Source organism: Anabrus simplex, chromosome 5, assembly GCF_040414725.1.
Source record: "Anabrus simplex isolate iqAnaSimp1 chromosome 5, ASM4041472v1, whole genome shotgun sequence".
In the NCBI taxonomy this organism is placed as follows: Eukaryota; Metazoa; Arthropoda; class Insecta; order Orthoptera; family Tettigoniidae; genus Anabrus; species Anabrus simplex.
Genome location: NC_090269.1, coordinates 119,514,907 through 119,532,741, shown reverse-complemented (window position 1 = coordinate 119,532,741; position 17,835 = coordinate 119,514,907). Strand labels below are relative to the sequence as shown.

At 39.7% G+C, this 17,835-nt stretch overlaps 1 protein-coding gene across 1 annotated transcript in view; it reads right to left on the bottom strand.

The window, feature by feature from the left end:
• The window catches only part of LOC136874677 (aldehyde dehydrogenase, dimeric NADP-preferring), a 145,652-nt gene that overhangs the window by 106,469 nt on the left and 21,348 nt on the right, over window positions 1-17,835 (bottom strand). Inside the window, exon 5 of the mRNA XM_067148315.2 lies at window positions 8,617-8,780. Within this exon, the coding sequence (XP_067004416.2) occupies window positions 8,617-8,780 (164 nt within the window). The remainder of the gene's footprint in view (window positions 1-8,616; window positions 8,781-17,835) is intronic.

Here is a 17,835-nt window from a genome sequence, read left to right as displayed (position 1 = left end):
ATTTTGGGCCATGTAATTGACCTGTTTCTTTACTGAATAGGCCTCAGTAGATTGGGTATTATTACCCCTGTTCTTGTGTGCCTGGAGGGCAGATTGAAGGTGGAGTTTGGTGTGGCCTTTGTATAGGCTTGATCTTTGAGAGCGGGTTTGCTCTTTCTTAAAAGTGGATTTTCTGTGTGCCTCGAGGAGGCTTTACTGGGTAATTGGAAGCAAGTGCTTCTTGGCATGATTGGGGTTTTCTGCCCCTTTGTTGAACCTTGTATATAGGTAAAGTTGGGTGTATAGCTCAAGGATTGAGAGTCTGGGGCTCGAAGCCCAAATCCAGTAACAAAACTGTAATTGTACTTTCTTAATTTGTTAATCTGCTACTTGGTACCTGTTATATTCTGTTATTTATTTATCTTGAAAAGAAAATATAACCTTTGTTAAAGTTTTAAATTAACTTTAATTTCGTAAGTTGAGACCTATTCCACCCAGCACCTTCTTTCACCTCTGCTGTTCCACAGATACCTCGGAACATTTTGTAAAAAAGGTATAAAAATAAGTGCCAGAGTATATGTAGAAACTGTTTTGGACCCTCTCATGAACGATTTGGTTTGCATCATGTTAAAAAATAAATTAGCCCTGAACGTTGAAGTAAGATTCTGTGCCACGTCATAAGGCAAGGATGACGCAGCAGTGGTTGTAGGCCACTGTACCAGACTTCATTTCCACTGCTAAGTGTCCTTTTGGTAGCTCTGATATCCACCCCCTTGACTTCAAACTGTGGTCAATGCTAGAGGGAATGGTCTACAGGAAAAAACACTCTGTGTTTGAAAGCTTGAAGGATTACCTGGTAGCAGCAGTAGCAGATTTCACAATTGATGCAGTTCATTCTACAATAAATGACTAGCCAAAGAGACTCGAAGCCCGCATCCATGTTCGGTGGACATTTTGAAGACTGACTGGTGCAAATGGTGTGTAATGTAATATGAAAAGGAAATTGAAAAATCTCAAAAAATATTCCAGTTATTAAAAAAAAAGCTTGTGACAGTATTTATGGCTCGATTAGGTATACTTGAACTCTGCCAATTCCTTCCACTTACAACCATACCATTCTTGAGAATGAGAAACCACGGAAAACCATTTTCAGGGCTGCCGATAGTGGGATTCAAACCTACTATCTCCCGGATGCAAGCTCACAGCCGCGCGCCTCTACGCGCACGGCCAACTCGCCCGGTTCCGAGGTTTCTGTGGGACAGCAGAGGAACAAATGCCAGGAAAAGAAAAATTTTAAATTTAAACTGAAGGTTATATTTTATAACAATGAAATGTTAGGTAAAATGATAAGGCTTTGACCCAAAACAAGAAAATCCAAAATTTAGAGACAATTTAACAATCTGGGCTTCAAGCCCCAAGTTTTACAATCCTTGAGCTACTAACCCAACTTTACCAAGGTACAAATGTGTTCAAAGGGCAGAAATACCCTAATTCCTGGAGCACTTGCTCCCAACTCACAATATCAAGCCTTCAAAAGGCACTCAGTAATCTAATTTTGAAAAGAATTTTACAATTACTTGCCATCAAGGTACAACTTACAAAATAAAACGGGGGTATCTTGCACCCAACCTACTGGGCCTTAGCAGAAAAAGAACAGGTTAAGTAAATGGCCTGACATACAAAAGGAATGGAGGCGTGAATTTGCACTCCTACATGAAACTTCTTAAAACCCAAAAGGCACTAGGCCGATGAAACAGGGGCTATTCCCAAACTATGGAGGTGACCCGTATAAGAAAGAAATATCAACATTACGGAAGAAAAGAAATTCAGTTACCAAAACGTAGTCACCTCAAATCAAAATGAAGGGGAGCTCGAGAGGGTAAAGCACACTCTATCTCCAATTTACAGTTACAAATTTACTTAAGTTTTACATAAACTGGAAGAAATTTACATATTTATAGAGATAGGTTACATGGTAAAGGTTTCGGACCTTCCCCGCGGGTTCAACTGCTGAGCTAGCAAGAAATAAAGATGTTAAGTGGCCATTACCTTGCTGAAGAGCAGCTGCCTGATGAACGAGGCACCTCCCGCCTCCTGCTACACTTCCATACACGGGGTTAGATGTTAAACAAGTGGCCGAGAGACAAGAAAATCAGCAGGTTTTATACCCTCGGGGAAGGTTCAAGACCTTTCATGAATGATCAAGACACACCCACGGAGTTTTATTGGTTAACATCAAAAGGTACACACAAAATCGAAGAAGAAATATGGGATTGGCTGAAAATTAATTACAGAAATTATTGATTGGTTAACTTCGAAACTGGCGGAAGGAAAAGATAAATATTGCCAACCCAAGAATGAATGAACAAAATTTAGTAAAGAAAAAAACTTATGAATATAAAATTTCTTCAAATAAAGTTCCTTCACTTCGCATCAGGGTGCATGATCATAGTTTTTTTTGGTAGAGACATGTATGAGAGAATGTCCACACTTCTTGATAAATAGTAAATAAAAACAAGTCGAAATTCACACAGTGACATCTTCAGAGTAAAAGTTTAAGTAGGTCCAGTTTTAAGTTCAGTGTTTCTCCAGTAGAGGAGTACTTTAAGGCGGAAAATTTGAATGTGCGGCGTAGAGGTGTACCACCCGGTACAACAGATAATGTAAATTAGTGGATAGCATAAATTACTGTGTGAAAAATTAAGAGCCATTTCCCATTATTTGGAAAAACAATCCATGTCATGGTAGCAAAAATTTTAATCTAAGTCAAAAATTTTTAATCCAGTATTTGGTTTTCAAAAAAGAACACTAACCATTAATATTCCCTAACCCTTAGTTAGGGGCTTTGTTTCTTACTCTTTTTATATACCGGCTTTAAATAGTTGTTTCTGTATACTGTATATCAAAACTATGTTTTTCTGGCATGTGCTGTTTTAGAAAAAAATCAATTCAAACAAAAAATCAACAAAGGAAATTAATTCTGATCAGTTTAATCATCCACCAATAAATTGTATGTAGTTAAATGGAAAATGATCTAACTGCCTAGCATGAACTTCCTGTTAATTTTGCGGCCTCTATGAATTATGGATTGGAATAGCCCTAACATACTTTTAGGTAAAATAGGGCTAATTTCCTTGGAGAATAAATAAATAAGCAAATAATAAATAAATGCTGGATTGCTATGATCACAATATCAACAGTCTCTTAAAACTATAAATACAATGGAAAATCTGCTCCTGGTCAATTGTTTCAGTAAGTTTCTTTAAATACATTAGCTCTATGGCACAATATCATACTTTCAAATGTTATTACCAAAATAACTGCATATGCAAAAATGTGAGATGAATACTGCCTTGTACACAACTTATTTCAGCATATTTCTAAAGCTGTATTTGACACGCTAATATCTAAAATACTTCTTGTTATGCATACAATTGAATTAATAGCATTTGAAGCACTAATTTTGATCTCAACCATAATGACATAGAGGTGGACAAACTATCACTCTTCTCCAAAATGCTCCAGAAGTAAGATTTGCAGACAATCATAAAATGCAAGCAAGCCTGCGGTATTATATGAATGTTGATATCAAAATTATAACAACAGGACCTCTAGTTTTATGTGGAATCTGAACCACGAGCACTTTTCAAGATTTCACACATTAAACAATAACTATGTGAGTAGTTCAAGATGATGCCTCCACTCAACTAACACATCCTGCACACTCAATTATAAATCTGTAGTTATAGAACTTTACCAAGTTTTCAATGAAAACAATGGTAAAACCTCCACATGAAGGGGACCTGCCGAGCAACAGAGCGGTGTGTGTTGAGCTTCTCACATCATAAACCTTAAAAATCTGTTACTCGCTAGAATCAAATCACAGACCAGCGATGATATATTAATATACCTAAACAAGCTCTAAATCCTCATATATACTGTAAACAGATCAATGGCAATACATTAAAGAGAAGAAAAAAAAAAAAAAAAGACATAGGCTGTAAATGGTGTTTCATAATTTTAAGGAACTATATGTGAAGAGGTTTATTTGTCATAAGTCTGTACAGAGTTCTCCACATTCACAGACACTAAGCATGAATCAAATAAATGAATGGCTGCATGAATGAATAAATAAACACTTCTCTCCCAGACACGGATAACCACCAACTGGGGAGAGAGCATTCCTAAACGAATGAGTCTATGAATGAATGTGTGAATGAATTTATGAATGAATACATGAATGAATTAAATGCAATCAACTACAGCTACGAAACCCCAGCAGCTATGGAGAGAATATCCCATTCTGAATGAATGGAGAGAATTCATGCATTCATGAAAAGCAGAGGAAACTCTTCACTTTCAATCACGGATAACCAGTAACTGCAGAGAGGGACCTCATTACTGAATGAATGAATGTTCTCATCCAACAGCAACGGAACATCGGAAACCTTCCATCTATTGGACCCTAACCCATTACATGCAATTTAACAATAATAACATTAAGGAATAATAACGACAATACAACGATAATAATATTAAACCCCACTATACCAATTATCACTATTGACAGATAATTTTACTAACAGATTCATAGCTCAAACTTATCTATCCAGCTGTAGTCTACTCTATCTGCATTACAGGATCTATGAACTTTCTTCTATATAAATTTCTAATTACAATTAATAATTCACTGAGATTATTAGGCTTATACCATTCTTTGCTTATCATCCTAATAATTCTATAGCCATTCTCATCCTCAATTAACATATTCTGTTCATTATGCTTCAAAAATTTCCTTCTAACCACTAGGGTTTCTTTACAGGATTTCAGCACGTGAAATTCTTTCCTATATTCAGTACAGAGAAGGCACCTTACTGTATCCTTCCCCTAATCCATCCCTTATTTTTATAAATTCCCATCATCCACCAGTTCAAATCTCATGTTTCTCTTTCATTTACATTCACAATATTTATGCTCATACCCTGACTTATCCAACTGAATTCTGAGAGGGTTGCCCTGCTCTTACATTCAGATACCAAACACTGTCTTTGAAAATCTCTAAGTCGTACAATAGTAAAGTTTACTCGTCAATACCTCCAACCTCTCAAGGTCCTTCTCCCAATAATTTCCTAATCCCAACCTGTCTAGTATACTTTGGCCAGTACTCTCCCTGAATACTGTCTCTCTGATGTTGACACGCATTCTGCGTCAATCTTATCAAAAATTTCCAAATTCTCTCAAGAACATTAACTTGAATATTTTCTTCATATATAAATCTTATTTCACTATTTACTGTACAATTTGGTAACCCCATTATAATGTTACAGAATTTTCTTCTTCTTCTTCCTGATATGTTTCTGCTTATGCAGGTCGTCCAATTTTATAGAACTAACTAATTACCTGATTCAGCATTTCACACTCTTTCTCTACCCCCCATAGTTCAGCTCCATATAACATTCGACTTTTTACTTGTAGGAATTTTCTTTTTTTAATCTATTAATCTATATTTCAGAATTTATTTTCAAGAATTCAAATTACTGTTAGTGCTGTATAGCCATTTTCCTGCTTTCTGTTTGATATACCCCCGATGGCACTACAGCCCTTGAAGAGCCTTGGCCTACCAAGCAACCGCTGCTCAGCCCGAAGGCCTGCAGATTACGAGGTGTAGTGTTATCAGCATGACGAATCCTCTCGGCCGTTAGTCTTGGCTTTCCAGATCGGGCCACTATCTCATCGTCAGACAGCTCCTCAATTCTAATCACATAGGCTGAGTGGACCTCGAACCAGCCCTCAAGTCCAGGTAAACATCCCTGACCTGGCCGGGAATCGAACCCGGGGCCTCCGGGTATGAGGCCCTACACCATGGGGCTGGTTTTCTGTTTGGTATATTTATCTATTATTGTTTTTACAATCAAAATGTTATCTACAGTTCTAAGTGCTTCCAACTCCCAATGAAGTTCATCCCCGAAATTGCGGCCCTCATCCTCCGAGGCTCCATCAAGATCCCGAGACACCACCTCTACAGCTGCAGCTCTGAAATGCCACACTAATTATACTGTTCCTTTATAATTTAGAGTTTTCTTCAATTAATAGATCTGTACAGAAATTTGTTATGTTTTACCTTGTGCTTAGTGGCAGCCTGTAAATACAGGAGCTTGTTCCTAAATAAATAAACCACTCTGATATCTCAAGAGGATGGAAAATTCTTCTGCCCATTTCATCAGTAAATTTGCCAAAATTCCTGTATAAAATTTTCTTCAGAAGTCTAGTAGTGTTCATCATGCCTCTCCGCCCACCACTCCTCTTCAGTAAATGTAATCCAGTCCAGTTTTCTTTTTAAATATATACTGTTCTTGACAGAATCCATCCATCTTGCTTTGGGCCTAACTCTTGCCCTCTTTCCTTCTATCTTAATCTCCAACACTTGTTTTGATATCCTTATCTCCTCCATCCTAATAACATGTCCAAACCATCTCAATTTATTCTTCTCCATCCTATCACTCAGAGTTTCTACCCCATCTCTTTTCTGACCACATTTCTTAGTCTGTCTCTCCTTGTCTTCCCTTAAATACTCCTCAGAAACTTCATCTCACTGGCCTTAATTTTACTCTCATTTCTTGCTGTCAAAATCGAAAAGTCTGATGCATGCATTAATATAGGGGTATAGTACACTTTGTACATTATCTCTTTACATTTCGTAGGAACTTCGCTCTTCCACACCAGGTTTCTTACATTCTGGTAGAAAGTATTTCCCGCTTGCAACCTTCTGCTGATCTCGTTATCCAACCTTGCATCTTGCATTATTTCACTTCCTAAATATTTAAAGTATTTGAGACCTGTGTAGAATCTCTACAATGTGGAAAGTGTTTGTAGAATATTTTATTTGTAAATCTATCCTTTAAGGAAGACTTACTGTGTGAAGTGGACTGTTGTGCTAGAATATTTTATTCGTATTCCATTTAGCTACCTAACCTGTACAGTGTAAAATATTTTTGTAGCATATTTTATTTGCAACTACTAGTTTATTGTTCTATATTAGCTGGAACAGTCCAGAAAGGTTGCGACGCAGACTTTTAGAACAGGGTGTGTTGGCCCCTGTCAGTTATGGATTCTAGAAATATGTCCTTTCTATTCTGGAAAATGGAAAGTTCACGATTTGTGTCTGTATATGTGTTCGAGAATATTGCATAAACATCGCAGCCGGATGAAGAGTTGTGATTGGTGAATCTGGGTGGCGATAGGCAAGCTCTTGTGCTCTGATTGGCCACACGGTAATCGCACCAGGGCCAGTCTGCCCTTTTTAAGTGAGCGAGGCAGGATTTCTTCTGTCTTTCGTTCTATCGTGAGTCCAGCTGTTGTGGTGACCTCGCTCCCAGGATGGGCTGCCTTGGGGTAAGCACTGTTGATTTCAGTCCGGTTTTAATTTGCATTTAATTTTCGTTGGTATATCACATAGGAGTTTGCCCTAGTCGCCACTCTATTGCTCAGATGCGAAAGCATGTTTAGCTTCACTCTAAATTGTAATAACATGTTGTGTTTCTGCTTACCTTCAAGATTGTATCGTAGGACTTGATTTGTGTTAAGATCTATTTGCTTAACTCCTTTGTCGTATAGCAAGCTCTTGTCAAAGAACATCTAATTCGTATTTCGTAAATTGTGTATCTAGATTTTGTGTATAGCTGCATTTGTTCGGAAGTTACTTTGTAATGTTGATTTTCGAAAATATTATCTTGAAAACAAGAGATCACGGTTGGCTTTCTGGAAACCCACAACCTTCGCATCCATATGGCCTTTGGTAAGTTCCCGGTCCCGTTCCACGTTCCTTGTTCATTGTCGTCAAGTTCCCCAATCTGATATTTACTTGTGTTGTATACAGCGCAGTTCATCAGATGTTTAGTGTGTGTCTAGGCGTTAGGGTACCGTGTAATTGCATTTATTTTCCTGCCCTTTAACTATGTATCGTGTAACTGCTGAAAACCGGTTACAGTATTCAAAAACCTCAAGGTTTTGTCCCCTGATACTAACGATTCCTTCTCCTCTTGTCATCACCACTGCTTTGCTCTTCCCCACACAGATCTTCAAACCATATTTCTCAATATCGTCATTTAAACCCTCCAGCTGGATTTGCACTTCTCTATTTTTGTTGAACTGGATATGCTGATAAATTGTAACATCCTAATCTCCATTCGAAAATATCACCTCCACTGTAAATTACTACAAAATGCTAAATGCTAACATGAATAATGCTAGAAAATGCAGAATTAATTTTTTTATATACAAAAACCTACCATTTTTAGTAATAGGAGAGTGCAGGTTGGCGACAGGTAAGCTCCTAAAATTGAAAAAGAAAACCACATATTGTCTCCTAACTATCCAGTATCTCTATTTGGGTATGGTTTTTAAATAGGCCTAGTGTATAATTATATTGCTCACGAGTAGCACACTGGCTACCATACACACACAAGTTTCACCCAACAACTAATATATTTGTACTGTTATCTATGTAAAATAAATCTACTAAGTCAAATGTATAAACTTATAAGCTATGTAGGACAGCAGCCCTTACGTTAATAATAGAAAACATCACAATATTGACAATCATAAGAAAATATCTCAAAGAAACATCCATTGATTTACCTTTTACCTCCCAATTCCAAAGTAACAGGTGTAAGGTATTCATTTGAAGCAGCTCTGACAATCTTTCCTACACTGGTAGATCCAGTGTAAAATATATAGTCAAATCTTTCCTTCAGCAACAGAGTGGTTTCAGGGATCCCTCCACATACGACATGGTAGCATTCCTGAACAAAATAGACAGAATATTAATTTATGCATTGTGGCACTGTACCGGTCTCACACTATTTTCAACTACATCAGTGCTCTACAAATAATTGAAAGGACGTAAAAAAAAAAATATCACACTTCTTACAGCTAACCACATTATTCTTTTCAATTAATACAAAGATGTATTTCTCTGTCTAATTACAATCTACTTTCAATATAACATTTTGTTCATCAGATCATTCTTTTTTTTTCTTTCAGGCTGAAGAATGGAACAACCACCTCTCCCTATATGGTGGAATACTTGGAAACTAATCTCAGTGATGGCACCATCTAAAATCCAAATCGGCAGTGGCGGCGGTGGTGGTGGTGGTGGTGGTGGTTATTCTTTTAAGAGGAAGTAAAACTCAGCAACCATTCTCTGTATAACACTAACTGGAGAGAAAAATGGAAGGGATCTGACACTTCAAAGAATGAAGATATCGGCCAAAGGAAGACTAGGGCCATGAAGGGCATGAAAATTAAGGACTCCCTAGGCCTCGAGTGCTCTAATACTGTTGGGGTCAGAAAAGAACAAGAGTTGACCAAGGGAGGTCGGACAGGATAGGTGAGAGTGAGAAGCCTGGCACAAGTAAGTGGAAGCAATGCCAAGACTCGGCTATGGGCACTGTGGTCGCCAATCCGCGCTCCAAAGTTGAGAGCCCTGGGGGCCCCCTTTAGTCGTCTCTTATGACAGGCAGAGGACACCGTGGGTGTTATTCTACTGCCCCCACCCACAGGGGGTAATTATGGGAGAAAGCTGAACAAAGATGGGTGGTTTCAGGTAACTTGGGTCTCTCCTGCAGTGCGACTACTGCATTAGCAATGCAGTGCTAGCTAGCATAAACGTTACTTGGATGCGGTGGAGAAAATCACTCACGTACTTTGTGAAAAGAAAATGTCTATTCAGCTAAAGCTGAAGATATAGCTAACAACAGCACAGCCAGTTGCACTGTAGGGAGCTGAATGCAGCGCACCCAACAAACCACACGATGAGGATGTGAATGCTCTACTGATCGACGGGTACATCCTCAATCCACCACATTAGGAATGATGCAATTTGCCAGCAGAGAAAATGCGAGAAAAGCATCTCCGATGGTATGGCTACATTCTATGTGCAGCACTTAGCAGCCACCAACCTCACCTTCCACTTAATGTAAATGGTGGCCGCCGACCTGGGCGACCAACAAGGTACTGGAAGAGATAAAGTAAAAGTGGACGTCAGGGAAGGTCAACTGAGGTCAAACGATGTCCATGGCTGTGCAAAATGGTATTTAAAAACGCAAAGAGTAAACCCATCACCTGCAGGACAATGCTAAGTAGAATAATATTGTGGATGAAACTGCAGATATTTCTATGAAATGTTAGTTGAGTACAGTAATTAGATATGATGATATGAAAGGGGAAATCCAGTAAAGGTTCAATTAATTTATAGACATGAATGATGATCATACAGCCAAACAGGTTTCACCAAGATCAGAACAGGTTTGAGCATTTAGAAAAATTAAATCCAGATAATAAATTAATTGCTCAAACATATGATAGGAAAGCTGTCAATACTAACAGCTTAACGGCCTTGCTGCTAAGGTTAAATCAAAGTATCCGCAAGCATTCTTTACGATCTGTTACGCTCATAAATTAAATTCTGTTTTACTACTATCTAAAAAGAATACAAGTCTTGTAAAATACTTTTTATGGCCTTTCCTGACTTCACAGGATCTTTCTTCAAATTCTCCGAATGAAGCCATACCCTTAACCCTATGTTAGGCACGTGTTATTAAGCAACAAGTTTAGATGCATGGCTGACACTTATAACCCAGTGGTTCAATGAAATTTCATTAATAATGATATGATATAGGCAACTAAATCCTGTTTTATGAGCAACTTATTAACTGTAGAAGTTCAAATTCCTTGAGTGCGGTGAGGTGTGGCCACACCACTGGCAGTGGTAGCACCTCATACGGGATAGAAAATACGGCCAAACAGTTAGAGGGTACACAGAAACGTTGATATAATTGGGCGGTGTGTCATAAATCAAAAGTTAAGATTAAAGTGCCCGTGTTGTAGGGACTGTCTAGGGACTGTCGCCAACACACTTTTTGAGACAATATCAGAAACACCTCGATGAGCAAGACTCCAGATAAGGTCATCATCTGTGGCCTTGATCAAGTCCCTATTAAGGATAATTCCTTTACAGGAATTAAGGGACTTAGTTTTTCTACCTTAACGGGCAATGGCCTGAACATCGTAACTTTCAAGAGCTTCCTGCTCTGCTCGAGCAAAGTAGTCTTGATAAGTACGCTTCCATCTCACTATCTCTGCATATCACCTAATTCACTAACAAGACTTTCTGCACCATTATTGAATCAAGAAGAGGTTCTCCAAAAGAAAGCTCACTCCATCAAACCTGGCAGCAACCAGAAATTGAGGCAGACAAATCAGGCACTTCTTTGCTGTTCAGGTCGGCTGGCAACCTTAGATGAAAAAAATTATCCGTTCCATTTTTGGTCAACCCTTAGCAGAGTCCTGCAGGCTCCAGAGGTTGCCCGGTATCTGGAGGTGGGTAGGTGACTACTCTCTCCCAGTTGTTGCACATCACCTCGTCACAACCCAGAACTTGTGACTGGGGGAGGAAGAAACCTCCATACAACCTTACTACATGAGGCAGAGAGGCGGGGTAAACAATAATAATGTTAAAAAATAAGGTTCCTAGAAGGAAACTATAATTTAATTTCATCGACTGGAAATGTTAAAAAACATGAAGCCCTTTAAGACTTTAGGCTTTTTCAATCGTGAAATTACCAGCGTTTCACCCCAGTATAGCAGTGGGTTCATGAGTTGGAATGCTACACCTTTCCAAGACGCTGGCGCTAGTATGTCGTTGAGACACCACTGCAAGCCTCTTATGTAGGACAATACAGTGACTGTGCACTAGAGGAAACATGTGCCACCACTTTTATAAATGCCTAAAGAACTTAAATGTTTTACGTCCCACTAACTACATTGGACGGTTTTCGGAGGTGCTGACGTGCTGAATTTTGTCCTGCAGGAGTTCCTTTACATACCAGTAAATCTACCAACATGAGGCTGACATATTTGAGCACCTTCAAATACCACCGGACTGAGCCAGGATCGAACCTGCCAAGTTGGGTTTAGAACGCCAGCGCCTCAAACGTCTGAGCCACTCAGCCCGGCACTGGGTGGACAGTAAGATAATATAAACTTAAGGATGTTAGGATAGAAAAGGAAGAAATATATATAAAATTTTACAATTTGCTTTACATCGCACCAACACAGATAGGTCTTAAGGTGACGATGGGATAGGAAAGGGCTAGGAGTCGAAAGAAAGAAAGAGACCGTAGCCTTAATTAAGGTACAGCCCCAGCATTTGCCTGATGTGAAAATGGGAAACCACGGGAAACCATCTCTAGGGCTGCCGAATACAAGCAGACAACTACACGACCCAAACCATGCAGCCACTTGCTCAGTGGAAGAAACAGAAATGAAGTGAAAGAGCACAGAACCTCTCAGGCAATTCGGAGGACACTTTTTAGTCTGGCTCTACTGTAAAGCCAATCCAGCATGGATAATGACAGTGGCGGCTGGTGCAGAAAATCAGTTGTGTGCTGTAACCCATCCCCCGTCCAAAAATAATATTTAGAAATATATGCGGTTTTCAAGGGGCTCTCCGCTGAGTTTTTCATACTGAACAAACACGCAAACAACCCCAACACATAATACACATTTCTCATACAAAACTAATTAAACACACCTTCAATCACAAAAATTTCACGAACTCAGAAACACTTGGTGTGAGTGTGCAGAAGCAGAACTTCGCAACGTTATAAAAATCATTGAAATAAAATTAGCAACATCGTAACGCAAAATTACATGTTATAGCGAAATTTATGTCCGCCTCCGTAGTGTAACGGTTAGTGTTATTAGCTGCCGTCCTCGGGGGCCTGGGTTCGATTCCCGGTACTGCCAGAAATTTAAGAATGGCAGGAGGGCTGGTATGTGGTTGAAATGGCACATGCAGCTCACCTCCAATGAGGGTGTGCCTGAGAAGAACTGCACCACCTCAGGATGAAGACACGAGTTTGCTTAGTGAAATTTATAAACTAGACATTTTGTAATTAAAGGGCATAACAATAACATGTCCTTATTTTGACAACATAAAAAGTACATTTTTTAATAGTTCATCGATGTACAAATATGGCTATGGAATAGGTAAGTTGGGAGAATTAAAAGACCTGCAGCTGATGGATTTCTCTCCAGTATTCTGTTTCCCGTTTGCTTTGAGAGATCCACTCTTAAATACTACCGCTGAGTCACCTGCCACGTTCTCATTTTGGTCGAAATGCTGGTGAGATCAGTGCTGCCTCTATGTGGTCGAACGAAGACTCGCTGTGAAGTGATGTCTTGGCTGTTCTTTCCACAGCCTATCGAAGAAGTTAGGCATGCATGCACAAAAGGTGGAGTTCCTGCTTTGTGGCAAATGGCTTAGAAATTATTGCTGAGCCACGCTGAGCTGTTATCTGCACAGCCAGCACCCGGCGTGGAGCGCATGACTAACGTGGTTGTGAGGAGAGTTGAATGATATGTTATTCTTTGGCTGGCATCTTTTTCATTGCACTGTATTTGATTGTAGATAATATTATTAAAGTAATTTATTTTTCAAATAGACAATGTGCTGCAGCACTTCAGCACAAAAGGTATGGCCGCCCCTTGATAATGATGAACTGGTACAGCCCTCAGGATCAACAAGCACACAAGCTCCCACACCAATGCCAACGTCATGGCGTCCCTTCATGGAGACTTTTCCACTGTCACCACTCATCATCATCATCATCATCATCATCATCATCATTTCCAGCTCCAGTTTCCCAAGTGGGGTGGGAGACTTGTTTTGGTTTTGGAAGCAACAAACTCATCAACTCTGCTCAGCTGGCTTGCAATTTCCTATTAGTAACTAGGGGAACCTGTCCCTTTTAGAGCGCGTCCCCAGGTGACGGATAGGAGGGTTTCCAATAGGGATGATTTAAGGATCTGTGGACCAACAGGTAGCCCAATTCCTGGGGGCTTTAAAATACAGGGACACCCTCTCTCCAGGGGCCATAAATATGGAGGACCCTAACACAGGTTGATGTGTGAAGTCCTCATTGGCATCTGCAGCGGAGATGTACTTCGGAACAGTGTAGATGGCAGAAGGTGCAACTCAGTGCTTGGGTTCTAAGAGTATGGTGATCACATATCATAGAAAGTCCTCAATGGCAGACCAGGCGCAGGGGTAACTGAAGGTTCTCTGGTGGTTCGAAAAGCAGACAAGGGCTGCAGCAGTTTCAGAACCTCCAGTCGCCATAACTGTTATACTACTGGGGAAAGGATTGTTGATGTGCAGCAGCATTCCCACACTAAACGTTATCACATGTAGGCATCTTCTGCAGAGGTTAGTTAAAATAAACATACCACTACAAGTCCTGCGGCGATCGGGGAGTTGCAACAGAAGAGGACTGTGTAGTCTGGGAGCTCATAGTGACACACCGGTACATAGGCAACGAATGTGTGATCACCGTTTTGCCTGAAGAGAGGCTGTAAAGCAACTTGTGCTGTGTTTGTGATAGAGCAGGCCTATTCAAGAACCACTCTGTTCACCCTGAACTGGGAGGGGGCTAGAAAAGTTGCCCTAAAGATAGTTAGTGTGCATACTACCCGACTGGGAAACAGCACCCAGAGGGAACACCAGGTGCAGTCAAAAGAAAATAAAGATGAATCTTGCAACTTGGAACATGTGTACTTTAGTGGACAATGATACAGTTTATCAACGAGAAAGACAAAAAGCCATTGGGTATCATGATTTAAAAATACTTAACACTGATATTGCAGCAATGAGCGAAACTACAAGAACAGGCAAAGGGCGAATTAAAGATCAAGGAGGCAGTTACAATTATTTTGGGAGAGGAAAGGATAATCAAGAGAGTCGTATTCAAAGTATTGGTTTTGCCATTGTGAACAAACATTTTGCTCAGCTTGATGAACTACCTTCTGGCATAAACGAAAGGCTCATGAGCTCACGTCTCAAGCTCACCATCAGCAATGAGCTACAATAATCAGTGCATATGTCCCAAACCCTCACTTGTGATGATGATGATGATGATGATGATGATGATGATGATGATGATGATGAAAAAGAAGCATTCTATTCCCAACTCAACAGGCTTCTAACAAAAATACCCCAAACTGATAAAATCATTCTCTTGTGAGACTTAAATGCACAAGTTGGTAGAGACTCAACACTATGGTCCGAAGTAATTGGAAAGGAGGGTGTAGGAAAGTACAATTCTAATGGAACTCTTCTCACAAAATGCTCAGACACAATCTTGTTATTACTAATACACTCTTCAGGCAGAAACATAAATTTAAAACATCATGGTAACATCCAAGATCCAAACATTGGTATCCAATTGATCACGTAATTATGCGTGCTCAGGATCAACACGATGCACTAATCATGAAAGCTCTGGTAAGTGCTAACAACGGCTGGACTGACCACTGACTGATATGATCTCTGATGAACCTTCACATTCATTTACAATGAAGGTAACAAAGAAAACTTGCAAGACCTAAAATGAACACAGACTGTCTCGAGAATTGTGACACTAAAGCAAAATTTCAGCAAATCTTGACGGAAAGGCTACCAGATAAATATCCTGAAAGCTCTGAAGAACACAGGACAACACTTAAGATTGCAATATTGTCAGCTGGTGAAGAATCTGCTGGATACTGTAAGTTCAAACATCAAGACTGGTTTGACGAAAATGACCAAGAAATCCAGACCCTTCTACAAAGAAAGAGACTGGCATACCAAGCTTGGCAGAATAATTATGGCTCACCTTCCAAGAATTGAGAATATCAAGAAGCCAATGTACAAATAAAACCTTGTAATCTCATAGACAGATGGTGGACGATGAAGTCTCAAGAAATGCAACATCTAGCAGAAACTAACAATACTCACACTTTCTTCGGCATAACGAAAACCATATATGGTCCATCAACTCAAGGTACAGACCTACATAAATCTAGGGATGGCTCTACTCTTACCATTGAATAACCCTTCTCTCTGTTACTGGAAAAATACTGGCTTGGATTCTATCCAACCACCTGATGTCTCTTGCCTGTTTACCAGAAAAACAATGCGAATTTTGACCCAATCGCAGTACCACAGACATGATTTTCTGTATTAGGCAAATGCAAGAGAACTGCAAAGAACACCACCATCCTTTATAGATAGCATTCACAGATCTTGCCAAAGAGAGCCCTCTGGAAAATCCTAGCTAAGATAGACTGCCCTCTGAAATACATTAACATTCTTAGACTGCTGCATGATAACGTGAATGGATTGGTTCTTGTCAACAATAGTCTTGGAGAGAACTTTGAAATCACAGCAGGTGTGAAGCAAGGCTGTGTGATAGTTCTCAATTTGTTCTAAATATGTGTTGGGACTATACTTTATTGATGGAAAACTACCAAAGGACATAGAAATAGAATATAGGACCAATGGAGGTTTATTCAATCTCAGTACATTGCGAGCCAAAACCAAAGTATACACAATTTCCAATATTAAACTCTAATATGCAGATGACCATATTGTTCTTGCCAGCTCAGAAACAGATTTTTAAGCAGTCTTAAATGGGTCACTGAGGCATACACAAGCAATGGTCTAAGCCTTGATATCCAAAAGAGAGAGATCCTTCACCAAACTACACCCTACTCACCACTGTGTCCTACAATCACAGTCCATGGAGAAGTTCTGGGGAATGTAGAACACTTCCCATACGTTGATAGCCATCTCTCAGCAAATGCAAATATTGATGCCAAAATCCAAAACCGCCTTAAATGTGATAACACGGTTTTTGGTTGCCTTTGTGTGAGGGTCTTTGATAAGTATAGTATCAGTGCTTGGACCAAGCTTTATGAGTACCAAGCTATTGTTATACCATCTTTTACATATGGGTGCGAAACACAAACTGAATACAGAAGGTACACACAATGCCTGGAAAACTATTACCAGCGCTGCCCGAGAAGTATCCTGAGAGTGAAATGGCAAGATCGGCGTACTAATATTAGTTCTTTTTTGCAAGTTGCTTTATGTTGCACCGACACAAATATGACTTATAGTAACAATGAGATAGAAAAGGCTACGAGTGGGAAGGAAGCGGTTGTGGCCTCGTGTGAAAATGGAAAACCACGGGAAATCATCTTCAGAGATGACAACAGTGGAGTTCAAACACACTATCTTCCGAATGCAAGCTCACAGCTGCGCGTCCGTAACTGCACAGCCAACTCACTTGGTACTACCATTAGTGTTCTAGAAGAAGCACACTTCACTAGCACTGAAGCCATGATCATCAAGCACCAACTCCGTTGGACAGGCCACATTGTTCATATGCCTGAATTCTGTCTGCCAAAACAAATTCTGAATTTTCAGCTAAAAGATGGTCGAAGACAACACAGAGGACCACAGAAACAGTGCAAAGATACACTACAGACCTACATGAAAAAAGGTCAAATGATAACTGATCACTGGGAAGCTACTGTACTTGATCATCCAGTATGGTGCCATAATGTCTTGGAAGGAACTCAGCGATTTGAGTAACGACGTCAGAAAATAGTTAACTGAGAAGCGCAATGCTATTTACAGATAAGAATTTCATAATGTTCCATATTGAGTTCACAATTAAATTGAAATAAGATATATAATGGTTCAACCTTTTCAATATAAGTAGAATTAGAAATGTAATGTTACATTCCTAGATGATTACAAGCGGTACCGGTCTTGACCACTGTTCCGGGTCATCATCAGCCTATCACTTAGAATATAAAAATCAATGCATAGGACAACAATAGATGATGTATAAATCTTTCACCAGCTGCAGTTCATGAAGCACTATAACACTTTAGGGATTAGCGCTGCATGTTGAAAGTTCCTAAAATCCTGAAGAAGTCTAGGATCAGTCACATACATGAAGCCATAAG